At 38.0% G+C, this 15,117-nt stretch overlaps 1 protein-coding gene across 1 annotated transcript in view; it reads right to left on the bottom strand.

The window, feature by feature from the left end:
• Nucleotides 1-15,117, bottom strand: part of nek7 (NIMA-related kinase 7) — a 59,350-nt gene that overhangs the window by 15,253 nt on the left and 28,980 nt on the right. Inside the window, exons 5-8 of the mRNA XM_043223140.1 lie at nt 13,935-14,045; nt 10,882-10,990; nt 6,746-6,853; nt 487-581 (exon numbers count right to left, since the gene is read on the bottom strand). Of these exons, the coding sequence (XP_043079075.1) occupies nt 487-581; nt 6,746-6,853; nt 10,882-10,990; nt 13,935-14,045 (423 nt within the window). The remainder of the gene's footprint in view (nt 1-486; nt 582-6,745; nt 6,854-10,881; nt 10,991-13,934; nt 14,046-15,117) is intronic.

Below are 15,117 nucleotides of genomic sequence, written 5' to 3' on the forward strand. Positions count from 1 at the left end.
TCATTTAAACAAAATCCCTATCCCTTTACGGTCTAAACATTTATCACAACCAGAAAAAAAAAAAAAAAAACGCACGGCTGACCTCCTTGCAATTTCATTTTCAATTTAAACCGAGGGCCGAAGAGAAACCCGCTGGATCCTGGTCTGCTGTGTCGTGGAGAAGCGTGTGCTATTAAAGCCTAATCAAAGCAGTCAGTATCATTCCGGAGCAAGAGCAGTGGATGTTATTTAAAACACATGTAAATGTCATTCAAATTTCCTCATCAGCTTGGGAACATACTCCAGGTATCCTTCGCCGAGACCATTTACCTCAGAGTACAAAACCATACTGTAATTTTCACGACAGACCGCAGCGTGTAGGATTGCGTCTCACAAAAGGAGACGAACAGCGCTGGCAGAAGCTCGGGAAGAGAATGGGAGAGTTAGGGAGGGCCGGGGGTGTATAAATGGAGGAGGGGAGTGATGGGATGGGTTTCTATACCTTACCTCATAGAGCAGGCAGCCTAGCGACCAGATGTCAGATTTGAAGTTATATCCGTTTTCGTGTATTCGCTCGGGAGACATGTAATATGGGGTGCCCACTGGAACAGAAAAAAAAAAGACAGATAGAGACAGAGAGAGAGTTAGGCTGTCTGGTTTGCTATGCGAAGAGTTCATCCATGGATGCTTCATTGACAAAGGTTTCAGACTGAGGAGTTTTAGATGACTAAAGAGAGGTTGCTAACAACAAACTCGGCGATGCGTGTGTACAGTTGTGGAGGGAAAAAAAACAGCATTTAAACCGTTGAAAAGTTTGGGGTTGGTAGGTTTTTTTTTGTTTTAAGGTAAACTAATGTCATATAGACAACAAGTGATGGTAGAGACATTTATGATGTTTCACTCTAAATAAATGCCATTTTTTAAACTTTTGTCAAAGAATTCTGAAAAAAAAAACGACAAAAATAAAAAAATAACATGTTTTCCCGCTAAAAATGTCAGGCTGTTTTGAACATTGATAATAACAGCCAGTGTGTGTTCAGCAGCAAGTCAGCAAATTTGAATGATGGTGCTGAAAATTTAGTTTTATTATCACTGGAATAAATTATTTATCAGAATGCAGTTATTAAATAGTTGTAATTATAATTTAATGTATGTAATGTATTCAATAACTGAACTACTAAATATTAGGTATTTATATATTTATATGTATATACATAGGACTAATTTCGTTGTGCTGTGAATGGTTCGTTTTGTTTGTTCAGTAGCTTGTTTCCATTGTGTTGCGCTAATTTTGTTGTTGCAGCTTGCTTTCATTGTAATAGGTATGTATACACATTTACATTTTTTTAGTTCATTTACAAATGTATTTCTTAATGTCAGGTTATTCAATGAGAACCGCTTTGATTCACGTAGTCCCTTTGACTGATTCATTAAAAACAAACCTGCACATATGCTTCTCGAGTCCCATGATTTAATTGAAAACCCAGTTGACAAAGACAGAAAAACACATCTGCTCAACGTACATTTATTACACCTCCAAAATCATTTAAACATTTTTTAAACTTATTTAACCTTTTTTAAAGATGCTTTTAAAAAAGAACTACTGCTATAAAAAAAACAGAAATGATACTTAATACAAAGGCAATTTAGTAGAACAATGGTAATGAAATAAAACCGCATTCATTTGGGATGCATGATGTAACTAACATGATCTGGAAAAAAAACACAACCTGTGTAATTTGGGAACAGCAGAGGTTTGACGTTCATATTATGACTTGTAGAACAACTTTTACAGATGGAGCTGAATGTGAATGTTCATGAATGCATGTAGGTGGGTGGTTTAGGGAACCTTAGGGGGGTGGATGTTGGTCTGCAAGTATGTGTATTGGGGAATGAAAATCTCAGCTTACATGCGAGGAGATTTCAAATCTCTCATTCACTTCTCATTACAAAAGAACCTCAATGATTTACAACAGGAGCCATTCAACATGGCCAAAAATGAAACTTTAATCATTTCGCTCATGTTTCTTTTGCTCGCTCCACTTTTTGACCGTCTTTGAAATTCAATAAAACCAAAACAGCCACTGTACCAAAATGTCTTTGATGGTTCTACCAGTTGTGCCACGAGAAAATGTAGGTCCTATCTGATGATTTCACACTGTAGCGCAGGCTAACGCGTGACGGCGAACCACCACCGTACACTGGTTTGGTCTGGATGTTCAAAACATGCTTCCTAAATGTCGTTTGCGTAGCTTTATTTTGAGGGCGAGATTATTATTTGTTTGCTCGACCAATGGAAGATGGTTGAAATGTTTGGGAACTCTGCCAAAGGTAAACAATGATCACGTGCCATGATGTTGCATATGTTGGAAGTCACTAAGAATCGCACTGTGACAGCCGTGAGACTGAGCAGAGCGTCGGGTCGCTTAGTCTGTGGCCCTGCAAAGAATTGTGGGTAATTGGCAGTGACTAATAGCCATCAGGCAGAAGAGCGGGACCCAAGAGGCCAGTCAAACTCCCTGCGCTATACTCCCTGAAGCCGTGACAAGCTCCTTACTGCTCAGTGACTGTGGCCAACCAGTCAGGCAGCGTGAAAGATTGATGATAGAAAGAGGAAGGGGTAAAAAACGAAAAAAGAATAGAGTAAAAAAAAAAAACAAAAAAAAAAAAACCATTCTGACAAATGCTCGCAGTTTATGAAAGTTTAGCCTTGGCACAAACAGCTCAGATCTGACAAAGCGTTAAGAAGTCTCAGGTGGCGAGAACAAGAGCCAAAGTGAAACGTCTCGACACCGAACGGTGTCAGGATGGTTGGGCGGGTAGAAGGGCTGAGGTTGAAACACTTGCTGAGAAAAACACAAGCAAAGGCAAAGACGTGGCCCTTCCCTCCTACCGTCTCGCCCTATGATGCAATCGGTGTGTCAAACCGACATACGTTAAAAAGCATTTTCTTTTATACAAGTGAAAAAGTCAAACAGAAGGTGAAAGCTGGCCTATGAGAAATTCCAAATGGCATCAACGGAATCTAAACAGCCAATATTTTTTACTTCAATACCCATAAGTGCATGTTATATACAGGGTTGATCCATGACATTAAAAAGTATTTAAAAAAAAAAAAAAAAAAAAAAATCAATAATACTACTAATAATGATAATAATAATATTTTGAAGTTCATCCAAAAATTTTCATTAATGATCAAACCTGTAAGGGTTATTAATCTGTTAATCGTTAGAACACAAATGCAAGATCTTTTTGATGAAATCAAAGAGATTTCTGGCCCTTTATAGACAGCAACATAAGGGCCAGAAAGGACACTGTTAAAATAGTCTATGTGACATCATTGGTTGTGTTGCGATCTATTAAATGTCAGACAGCTTCCAGATTTAAAAAAAAATATCTTGTGTTCTGAAGATGAATGATGGTTTTATGAGTTTGGAATGACACGAGGGGTGAGTAATTAATGACAGAATTGTAATTTTGGATGACTAAGACATTAAAATGCCATGTCAACTCTAATTCAGCATGATAACCAATGTGGTATCAATATATTGTGCATTCCTAAATATCTATAGAAAAAAAATTAATAAATAAATCAAAATAAATAAATAATAAAACTGGAAACCACCTGCAACAAGCCAACACAGATAGCCCCACCTCCAAACTAATGCTATTAGCTGAGCTAGTGTTGTTATGTTGAAGGAGTCTAAAACAAAGTAAAGTTTTGAAAACCTTAGTCTTGACACTTTTTGTGGAAATACACTTAAGAATGGTCCGTTTAAAGTTGACAGTAGCTTACGAAAAACTATTTTAACACTGAAAAAAAAAAAAACCTTACATATGTCGAAAAAAACTAACAAAAAAAAACGATCTCCTCTCAGGCTAATAGCTTCATAAAAGTCTAGCAGAGCAACTACTTCAGCAGAACGCCAATTTAAGTGTGCATTACATATTCATGCAAATAAATAGTAGGTTGCGCTGGGATTCTTTCCATTATTATGAATTGTTATGACATTAAAAGACACATTCTTTCAAAAACGGGCCAGATCCCTTTTGAACGAAAGAAGAGATTACTGCTGACTCTCAACGGTACGCTAATCCACAAACATGCTTAATTACAAAAAAGAAGTGTAAACTGTGCAAAGTGAGGGATTAAAAGAAAAATCTGTTCGTTCCCGTTAACTCCTCAGACATCTGAGTCAGAAGCTCTCCCAGTCACCTCAAAACCCTTGGATGAGATGCTAGCGCGTAATTAGCAGCGCTCTTGGCGATAATAGTAGAACGTGAAGGTTCAGGATTAGCTCGCTTTTCCTTATTTTAATTGTTATTTCTCTGCCCGGATTTCTTTTGTTCCGATTTCCCGTCTCTTTCAGCTAGCCACCCTGCTTAATTTAAAGGCTATTAAGCCTCTGGCGGGAAACGTAAAGAAGAGCTATCTTTCTTTTCTTTCAGTCTTGCGCTTTGTTTGTATCTGTGGGCTGCGGAGCCACTCGGAGACAGAGTTAAAAGGCTAGGGCTCGGCTTCTTAAGAGAAGAATTGACAGCCGTGGAACGGCACTTCCCGGACCTCCATCCAACGCGCATCCCAGAGTTCTACCGTGGTGGTTTGTCTCATTACAGCCTGAACTGTCAACCCCCAAACCGTACCCAAGCAGCACTGCACCCTCCACCCCAAACCGCCCCCATGCAGGGAGAGAAACGGAGAGGGGGGGAGCGACTGTGAGGAGCGAGCGAGAACGGGAAGCTTTGGTCTGCCCGCCCTGAGGGAGACACAGATCGAAGGTCTCTTTGCCCATGGGTGAATTTAACCTGCCATGTAGACACTCATGAATTTCATACCCTGCTACGGCTCAACCTTCAGCCTTCGCATGGAGAGCCGGAGCCTACGGGACAGGTGACAGAGAACCGCAGGAGACTCTCTCTCGCATGTGTGCTGTACCTACCTGGGCGTCTTTATGCTCGTTTGTACATTCCTACTGTCAATACTAAAACATCCCGAGAGAAGAATTCCAGGCTCTCGGATAAATAAATAAGTAGGTAGGGAGGTAGCTAGGTAGATAACTCTACAAAAGACAAGTCCAACTGCGGTGGTACGATTCGCCGATGCATTAGCGGTTATAAATCACGTTGGGGTCCTAAAAAAGCCTTGTTAGGGATCCCTAACATGGCAGTCTGTAAATGATACCGTGTGGCATCGGCCCCGAGAGCAGGTGCGAATGGATGATGTGGTCGTACGGATCCACCGGCTCCTCCGGTCCCCAGGTGACGCAGGCGCCATTAAGACATGATTAAGGACAGCCCTGATTAAGCCCTTGCGGAGATTGTAGCTCATCCTGAAAAGCCAGACTTCCCGAAAGGGGGAGAGGAGCGTCCTGTAGAGGGCGCTGTGTGTTCATATTATTTAGTGTGTTTCAGTGTTGTTTGCAGTCGAGGTGAAAGCTAGAAGCTTGGCGCACAAGACATGCTGCCCTTGCTAACCTTGGTTATTTCTAGACACTCGCAAAACATTTTTTATTATTATTATTTTATTTTTTTGTCGACATTATACTCATCAAGCGCTGACATAAAACATACTGTTATACTCCTACACCCAGATGCACATTTCACGTACTGGATTTATATGCCATTTATATTTAGCATCATATTGTAGTTCTTGAAAACAAGACAGTAGTTATTATAATATATATATATAATATATATTCCTGTGCTCTAATTGTGTTGTGTTTACTGTAACCTGTCAGCGACAGCACTAATAACTGTAAATGCAAAAATAGATGTCCTGCAATCATAATTGGATCAAAATGACTAAATTCATATTTTGTACATTTGCACACTTCATATAGAAAAATGTGAGGCAGTCAGATGGCTGACCAAAACTCACTGGCATAATGCTAGCGTGTATATATTATGTATAATAGCATACACTATAGAGCGTATATATACACACACACCACAAATAAATCTTTTAATTTCCATTTGCTTAAATATAATATAAAATAATAGCATCTTAAATGTAGAAAAAGAAAAAAAAAATCTAAATAGGGACGGATTTACGCAGTAGTAATAATTCAGTGTCATACTGAATATAACAGAAATGTACAATAATAAAAATATAAAGATACAATAAAATAATTATAAAAAACAGATACATTTCACAATCTGCTAAAGACTATATTTTGTAGCGTTAATAAATTGCTAGTATTTTTTTTATGTGTTCAATGATAAAGTAAAAGTAATATGACTGATGATATTTAAAAAAGAGGGATTGTTTGTGACAATACTAACTGCTATAAAGCAGAAGACAAGCTGTTAACAAATTTGTATACTCTTGAAATGAGATTTTAAACAACGGGTCATCTCGAATATAAGGCGTGTTAAAAGCAGCACCTCCTCGGGCGACTTCGCAAAAGTTGCTCTGTCACCATAGGGTGTCCTAGCCTAGCATCATTAGGGATTCAAGATCCTGTCCTCCTCCAGACATCATATGTGCGGAGTGGGGTCGTGGGGTCAAGGCAACAGGAAAGGCCAACTGCTCAATGAAATGGATACAGCCACTGGCACGCTTTGCTCTCAACTGGCCCCAGGGGCCGTCGGGAAGGCGCTTTTTTATAACGGACACATGGTTCTGCTCGCAGCCAGCCCTAATGAAACGCATCCGGGCCCTACTGAGTAATTAAAAGCCGTTTCCGCCGCATTCAATACTCATTTTCCCGTTTTCCATGAAGGATAGAAAGAATCAGACAAAGAGGTGGGAGGGAGGAGCTCTTACCTAGAGAATGAGCAGCGGTTGTTTTGGAACTGAAGAAGCGTCCCAAGCCTAAGTCGCCCAGTTTCACCACTCCAGTGGCTGTGATGAAGACGTTAGCGGGTTTAATGTCTGTGGAGGGAGGAAATGTGAGTTTTAGAGACCGATCAGCAAAAACTATTATTCACATTTTATGCAGGATGAATTCAGAATTGAGCTGCTACTAAAACCGGGCTCCAGACTGCGAGTAAAAAAAAATAATAAAAATCTATTTGCAAGTGATGTTTTTGCTGAGGCGGCCTTTGGCAACAATATATATATTTACAGGTTATGACTTTGCACGTAATGGTTTTTTTCCTTGATTGTTTCGGGATTGCATCTTTTGTTATGCTCGCATAATAAACTGAAATGACACGCATTAAAGGTTTAGTGGGGGGAAAAAAACTTTTAGGTAATGCTGTCAGATGTGGGGATATCATTAACAATTCTCGTTTAATTATTGCTAATATGGCTTCTAATGCTGTGTTCTGTTAAGGGGTTAATGCTGTTAAAACTTCTTATTATTCGAAGCGCATTCACGGTCCAGTAACCACAAAAAGTTGTGTTACTTTTTAATAACGTTTTAAATTTCAAATTATACCAAATTCCTTAATGGGGCAGGCCTGATCGCTTCAAGGCCTCAGTTTAAGCAGCAAGTGAACCCATTATATATCTTTCTCTGACTCTAGTATATAATGAACATAAGTAATCATCAAAAGGTCAGCTACTTTGTAAGTGACACTACATACAACTTACTGAAATATTACATGTGAAAGCTCGTTCAGTGTTTCAAAGTGCAGACAATGTGTAAAGCTTGTAAACACTGCAATGTAATCGACTTTTGTAGTATTTTTTTTTTTTTTTTTTTTTACGTACTATGGAAGTCATAGCCTGGTTACAAACTTTTTTCTAAATATCTTCCTTTGTGTTTTGCAGAACAAAGGAATTTATGCAGGTTTGGAACTCTTCTACAATATTTTACTTGATGGATTAAAGAAAAGATGAGACATAAACACATAAGAGTATGATCAAAAGAATAAAAATGAAAAAAATTTGGCGCCTATGTTTTTGTTTTACAGGAGCCGTTGGCTCTTTACTCAATTTGTTTTTGTCTGGAGCCCTGTAAAAGTAATAGACTTTTATCGGTAGCTAAGTGAAGTATTTAACAAATAAAAACAATTTGGATTTCTCCTATCAGTTGGTTGAGTATATCTGATTATATGTGACCTGACCCAACATTTTCAATGGCCCCAACAGAAGAATAATCATCAAGTTCTCATTTTTACATTTTAAAGAAATATGAATATTTAAAAGTATTTTTTCTAAGACATGCTCATAATCTGATTACAATTGGATTGCATTACTACATATTTACACCGTAGCAGTCAATCAGTCTTACTTTATATATTTTTAAGTTTAACGTCACTTGATGGTCACACTGACATGAAGGTAAACAAATATTTCTATTTTAGGTGTTCAAGTGTTTTACATTTTATGATTTAATTCATTGTTAACTTTATATTAGTGCTATCAAATGCATGTAAATATTTAAGAAAAAAATACAAAGCTTTTATATAATATATTATATACAATTGAAAATATAAAAATATATAAATACATGTATATATTTTCAATATATACTGTACGTGCATTTACATATACACAATACACATACATGTATTATGTAATTTTTAGAATTTTTAAAAGAACTTTTACTTTTTATATATATATATATATATATATATATATATATATATATATATATATATATATATATATATATACCAATATGTAACATCACATCACATCTAAAATGAGTAACCCTCCCATGTAATGTGTAATCAGTAACAGACTGAATTTAAATAGTTACGATTATAGACATGATTTTTATAGTAATTTTTTTTTTAGTACATTTTTTTTTTCCAATACATTTTTGCAATTCAGCAAAATCGCATCCATGTTAGTCAGCTAGAAAACATCTTCGTGAACCTGTGTTTGAGCCAAAAAAAAACCCCAAAGGAGGCAAATAAACAACTTTGTGAATGACATGCATTCAAAACCTGTGAAACTCGGCAGACTGAGTGAGAACCTGTTGATCAGATAGAACAGAATCACACGTCACACAGAAGAAGCATTTAATGCAGATCCAAAAAGCTAACAAAAAAAATGGCCTATAAAAATGTTAGGAAAGGTTAACGGAAAGGTTACTATTAGCGGAGTATTACGCATCACCTTGGCCGCTCTCTTGAAAGTCATTTGAGCCAAGACGACGGTTCTGGAAGCATGTGCTTATGTTTGATGTCAGACATCTCTGGACATGAACTTTTCCAGCACTAACATATACGTACAGGCCAGGCGGTTAAGAAGAACAAGATCTGAACTGACTGCCCCCAAGAGTTTACAATCAACAAGGGAAATGATCTGAAAGTAAACCTGGAACCTTTACCAGCGCTGCAAACAGACAGACTCAGTCACAGGTCTGGTGTGTTACAATACTTCGACAAGAGTTGCATAAATACATGGGAACTGGGGAAGACGGTCTCGGGTCGCCGTGGACAGTTGCGTCATCTTGCTTGTTTTGAAATGGCAAGAGGGTGATGCAACGCGCTCTGCAGTGTGTCTGGTCAAGCTTGTGCATAGCAAAGACCTTAGAGTCTCGTCTCAGAGCTGATGAGAAGCAGATGAGGAGTGGAACAAGTTTTTTTTTTTCTTATTCTTCGTAGCATGCAATACAGCACAATGATGATGAAGTGGGGGGTCAATGATGTCCCGATTAGAGATGGGTCGAGATGGTTGATTAGTAATACAACAGCTGACTATTTAATTAGTTGGTTGACCAGTTTAAACATGCTTTGTCCTTTTTTGTTTTTTTTTGGTAGTTTTACTGTTTTTCTGGCTGTTTGTGTACGCCAGGATGCATATCATGTAAGCACCCTCAAGAAATGTTTATGATCGGTTGTTAATTAATAACTAGTCAATTTTGAAAAAAGTGGCAATTTCATCATCAACGAGCACACAAATTGATCAACCTTTCAGAAACAGTCTACACTTTTAATTCTGCATTTTCATTTCAAATTCTAAATTGAATTCGAAATGCGTGGCAATGTTATTTATTCATCTACGTTTCTTTTTCTTTTTCTGGGCCGGCAAATTTACGGTCATTTTATTAGGAATTCACAAGATCGGGAAATTTTGCATGATGGTGAGGATATCTGCACACATATATCACAAGGCGTTCAAGTTGGTGATGTAGACTGTGTGCTTTATACATAGCTACACTTTTACATGAAACAAAATCTACTTTTTTGGTGTCCAAAACTTTGGTGGAAGAAACGCGTCCCCGAACAATGCACATTTCTGAAAATGTACTTACCTTCAGCCCAATCAAATACGCTAAGTTTATTTCTTCATTGGAAGAGATTTGGAAACATTTAGCATTGCATCACTTGCTTATCAATGGATCCTCTGAAGTGAATGGGTGCCGTCATGAGAGTTCAAACAGCTGATTAAAACATCAAAATAATCCACAAGTATTCCACATGACTTCAGAAGCGAAAAACTGCATGTTTGTAAGAAATAAATCCATTATTCAGATGTTTTTAAACTTCAAACCATTGCTTTAAATTAAAATGTAGATCAAGCAAAAGTCTAATCTAAGTCTATACAGTCCAAATGGTTGTAAACTAGATTGTTGGTGGACTTTGATGTGAATAGACAACAGGATATGGACTTTTTCAGTGAGGGAAGCATTTTAATGGAAAACAGACATTATGATTTGTATTTTTGGCCATAACACCTTTTTGCTTCACTAAAAGTGAACTGATGAACTAAAGTTGTGTGGATTACGTGTGAATTTTTATTAGCCGTTGAAAGTGATGTAATGTTACGTTTCTCTAAATACGTTCCAATGAAGAAAGAAAGTCCTACAGGTGATGCATTCCTTTAAGGGTCAGTAAGAGGGTGAAAAAAATGGACAGAAAAAATAAAATATGTAACAGAAGTGTAGAATATGTCCCCTTAACAGTCTGTTTCTGCAAGTACATGTCACAAGACGAGCGTGTCCGTGTGTGTGTGCGTGTGTGTGTGCGTGTGTGTGTGTGTGTGTGTGTGTGTGCGTGTACCTCTGTGCATGACGCGGCGGGAGTGCATGTGCTCCAGCGCACTACACAGCTGAACAAAGTACTTCCATACTGTCTTCTCAGGAATCAGCCGTCTTTGTTTCTTGAAATGCTGCAGGCAATAAACAAATAAATAAATAAATAAATATGCTGTGACGGCAGCGTAGACCTTTCCTAGACGCATGCAATCTTCGTTAACCTGTAACATCAACGTTTTATTCTAAACGTTTAGCGGTTCAAACTGCTCGACCCACCGAAAGAGGCACACAGTTTTTAAGACTTAAGAAGTCTTAAGATATAAATGGTCTGAAAAGCCGAACCCCCCGCTGCTCTAAAAAGAGCACAACAGGATGACCATGAATGTGAAGGGCTCTGGGTTCGACTATAATCTGATGCAGGCTCTAGATTGAAACCCCTCAATAAACTTTCCTTCCCTTTTCATTTGAAGTAACTGCAATGGAAAACATCTGAAGTTTGTGAGTACAGCAGGAGCCTCATGGGGAAACAAACATTCGGGGAGACTTTCAAGATGCACACATGCTTAGGATGATTACAGCATACAAGCTCAGAGAAACGTCTCCACGAATCCACAGAACGCAATTAGATAATGGCAACAAGATCTTTACATTACGAATGCACGTGTATTTTAAAATACTACCTACTGGCTGATATTTGTGGTTTTATCGGTTCATACTGAACATTAATTAGCCAAAAAAATTACGTAAAACATCATAGATCACATTCAAACCTTTGTTAGGCGTTACTTTGAAATATATGGATAAAAGATCAATAATATATGGATAATTAAACATATTATTAATCTTTTGTCAGACTTTTTGTACTGTTCAAAGGTCTGTAAAATTGTAAATGTTGCGGAAATAAGTTCCTTTTTCGCACCAAGGCTGCATTTATTAGATCAAAAATACAATAAAAAAGGTAAGAGAGGAATATCATCAAAAAATAGTTTAAAATTGAAATGTATATTAATAATTTATTCCTCTGATGCAAGTGTCCAGTCTTCACATGAGTCAAACGAACCTTTTGCCTCTTATTGTAATGGGACAGAGTTGATGGAAAGCTAATTATGAGAAAGAGAGGAGGGCAGGATTGGGACAGGTCCAGGAATCTCGATTAGAACTTGGAACGCCCACAAGGCTTTGGGAGCGATTAACTCAACCAATGCAACTATTTATTTCAATTGATTCGTATTTTTAGTGTTGCGACCAGTTCGAAGGGAGGGCAAAACATCCATAAAACTGCAGCACAAACCGCAGTTTCACAGGCGCAAATATCTGCTTGCTTATACAAAATACACGTCATCGCTAAGGTATGCACATTGTACTACATTACTATTTAACGTAAACTGAGTGAAAATAACTGGCGGTCAATGGAGCAAAGCTTCGGCTACAGGGAGGGCAACATTTTTAGTTTTTTTGTGTAATTACTATTTTCTGTGACTGCTGTAAAAGTAACATTTAAAAGTTTTCCCAAAATAATCACCTTGACTACATCCTCTTTTGCCGTTTTAACTCGTTGCGAACGCAGTGGGATTTTTCTTAAAACACATTTGTACAGCCCAGTCATCTCTTGACATGCTTTGTAGGCCATAAACATCATTTAATCTGTTAAACACAAATTTCAAGTGCATTTGGTATTACGTTTCACCAATTCGAGATCAAAGCGCACCGTTCGTTCTAATCAAACAGATGTTACAGCATCGCTGACAATTCTGGATGCTACTTCATAAAACCAACATCTATTATTCTCCTAAAACGCTGAGTGCGATACGGCATCAAATGATCCTTTTTAATATTCTGCAGCGATTCGGTGCTTTTAGCACGGTGTTGTCCAGAGCGCTCTCTTTAGAGGTCTGCGAGTGCACGACCTCGCTTCAAAGCAGCAACTAATATGACGTTACGCTATTAATTAAGACAGAATGAAGCTTGCTTAGCCAAAACGACTCGGTAATTATGACCTTTTCACATGCAGCCTTAATAATTAATCCGCTGGCGATGAAGCAAACCTTCTCGTCAAGGCAGCTAAAAGGGGGTCGGGAATTGATTAACGGAAACAAAACCGGTTATTTTAGCAAGACGTAATACTTCATTGTGCTAACGCTCACTCGGGCCGTTTTGAGCCTCGTCCCCACCCGTACCTCTTCACAGAACGGCGGCGAGCGTGCGGTCTCGAGCCCCAGAAAACCTTGGCCCACATCCAAACAAAGCCGGTGGATCTATTCTTCCCCTGCCTTTCTATTTGCATATCAGAGGGCTGTTTGATGTCAATGAGGGAGAGCGGCAGCCCCCTCTGTGCCTTTAAAAAGCAAACACGGCACATGCAATATTCTGTAAGTGCATGCAAATGAAGGGGCCATTTGATTTCATTTGAATTCCGAGATGGACAGAGAGAATTGGGGAGGGGGCTGAGACTCAAAAAAAAAAAAATCAAAAAGAAAAAAAGAAAGTCAAATTTATGCAGCTTCTGTTTTACATATGGCTCAACGTTCGCTCGTACAATGGTGAGGGGATTAGCTGCTGTATACACCTTTGGAGTGACATTGTTTAATAGAAAAAAAAAAATAAAACTAATTAAAGGGCTACGGAGCAGAAGGGCCAGAAATCCAGCGGCGCGCTGGAGCAGAGCGAAGCCGGAATATTTGCGCAAGCGTGGGTTATGATGCACGTGTCGAAGGCGTTGCCGTGCTAATCCGTCCTGTTCCTCATTTATCCTTCTGCAAACGCTTTGTTTGCGCGGAGAATGATTTATGCGGGTGGAGATTTGGCGGCGAGGGGTTTTACATGCAGACCATTAAATGTGGAGCATCAGGTTGTAGATGCGAGAGGGTTGTCAGGAGGAAACGGGATGGCTGAGCGAATCGAACGTGCATGATTCTAATCAACAATATGACTGTTGGAACCAAACCAAAGGCTATCCTGAAAACGTATTCGGGATGTACATGATTTTGCCTTCGTTCGGTCATCTAGCAGCCACAACAGTGGGAATACTCTGAGGGAGGAAAAAGGGGAAACTGCTGACAAATCGGCATGTGTCCTTACCTTTATCATTTGTGAGAGGTCCCCGGCGTCTGCGAGTTCCAGTACTATATTTAGCTCGTTCTCTTCAATGAATGACGCGTGGTATTTAATTACGTTGGGGTGGTTCAATTGCTGTGGAGGAGAGGGAAAGAGGGAAAAGACAGAATGTCAGTGACTGTTTAAATATTAACAAGACTCTGTGGGTCAGAAAAGCCTGCAAATAAGACGGAGGTGGAAACCAAAGCAGATGCTTGCATGAAGGTAAATATAACATTATCGTGTAGCGTTTGATACACTCTGGTCTCTTCAAAATCAAACGACTTGAAATGGAACGCATTCACGAATACTGTGGTAAATCAGAAACGACCGAAAAATGGGTAACGATTAGTAATGTGATGTTAATTATTTGACAAACTTGTAATGTAGTGTTTGTGTAAAAAGAAATAAAAAAAAGGGTTAGGAGATTATTCTGACTGCATGTTAAAATATACAGAAAAATACATTTGTTTTAAATGAGTAAAAAAAAAAAAAATTTTATTAAAAAACTAGGATAGTGGCAAAAATGTACTAATTAGTATTTGGGATGAAAATTAATTGCATTAATTTTTTTTGTAAATATGATTTAATAGATCGTTACACAATACAATTTATGTTTATTTAATAAATTTAGTAAATCAGGAAAAAAGTGATATTTATTTTTGGCTCAGAAAAATGAAAACAAAATTGCAATTTAGTTCAAACAAAACTTTTACATTTTTGGGAGGGAACAAAAACAATTTAAATAAGTATTACACTTATTTTTTGCTTAACCCCTTTTTCGTGTGCGATCAGCATATATAAAAGATAAATAAAAACATTATTTAATCAAATATTGCAAATATATCCAATTTCGATTCAAGGTATCATTCTTTAGTTCTTTTAACTTTCTGAAAATCTTACAACAAATATGAATTAATAAAAATGTTGCTAAGCTACTGCTAAATGGTCTTCTGGGTGGTCCAAAGTCAAAAGGCCCCATCCTGAAATTCCTGCATAAGGCTTGTAGCACAAACAGTGCGAGATGAACTTTAATACTGAGGGCAATGGGTTTGTTTACATCCCTTAAATATGAGCAATAGCAAAAGTGATGCCTGTCTCAGCAAACACCCCTAATAAACAGAACAAAACAAACACATTGAATTTTCCAGCTGATGTTAACATTGTA

The sequence above is a fragment of the Puntigrus tetrazona genome, chromosome 22 (genome assembly GCF_018831695.1).
Source record: "Puntigrus tetrazona isolate hp1 chromosome 22, ASM1883169v1, whole genome shotgun sequence".
NCBI lineage: Eukaryota > Metazoa > Chordata > Actinopteri > Cypriniformes > Cyprinidae > Puntigrus > Puntigrus tetrazona.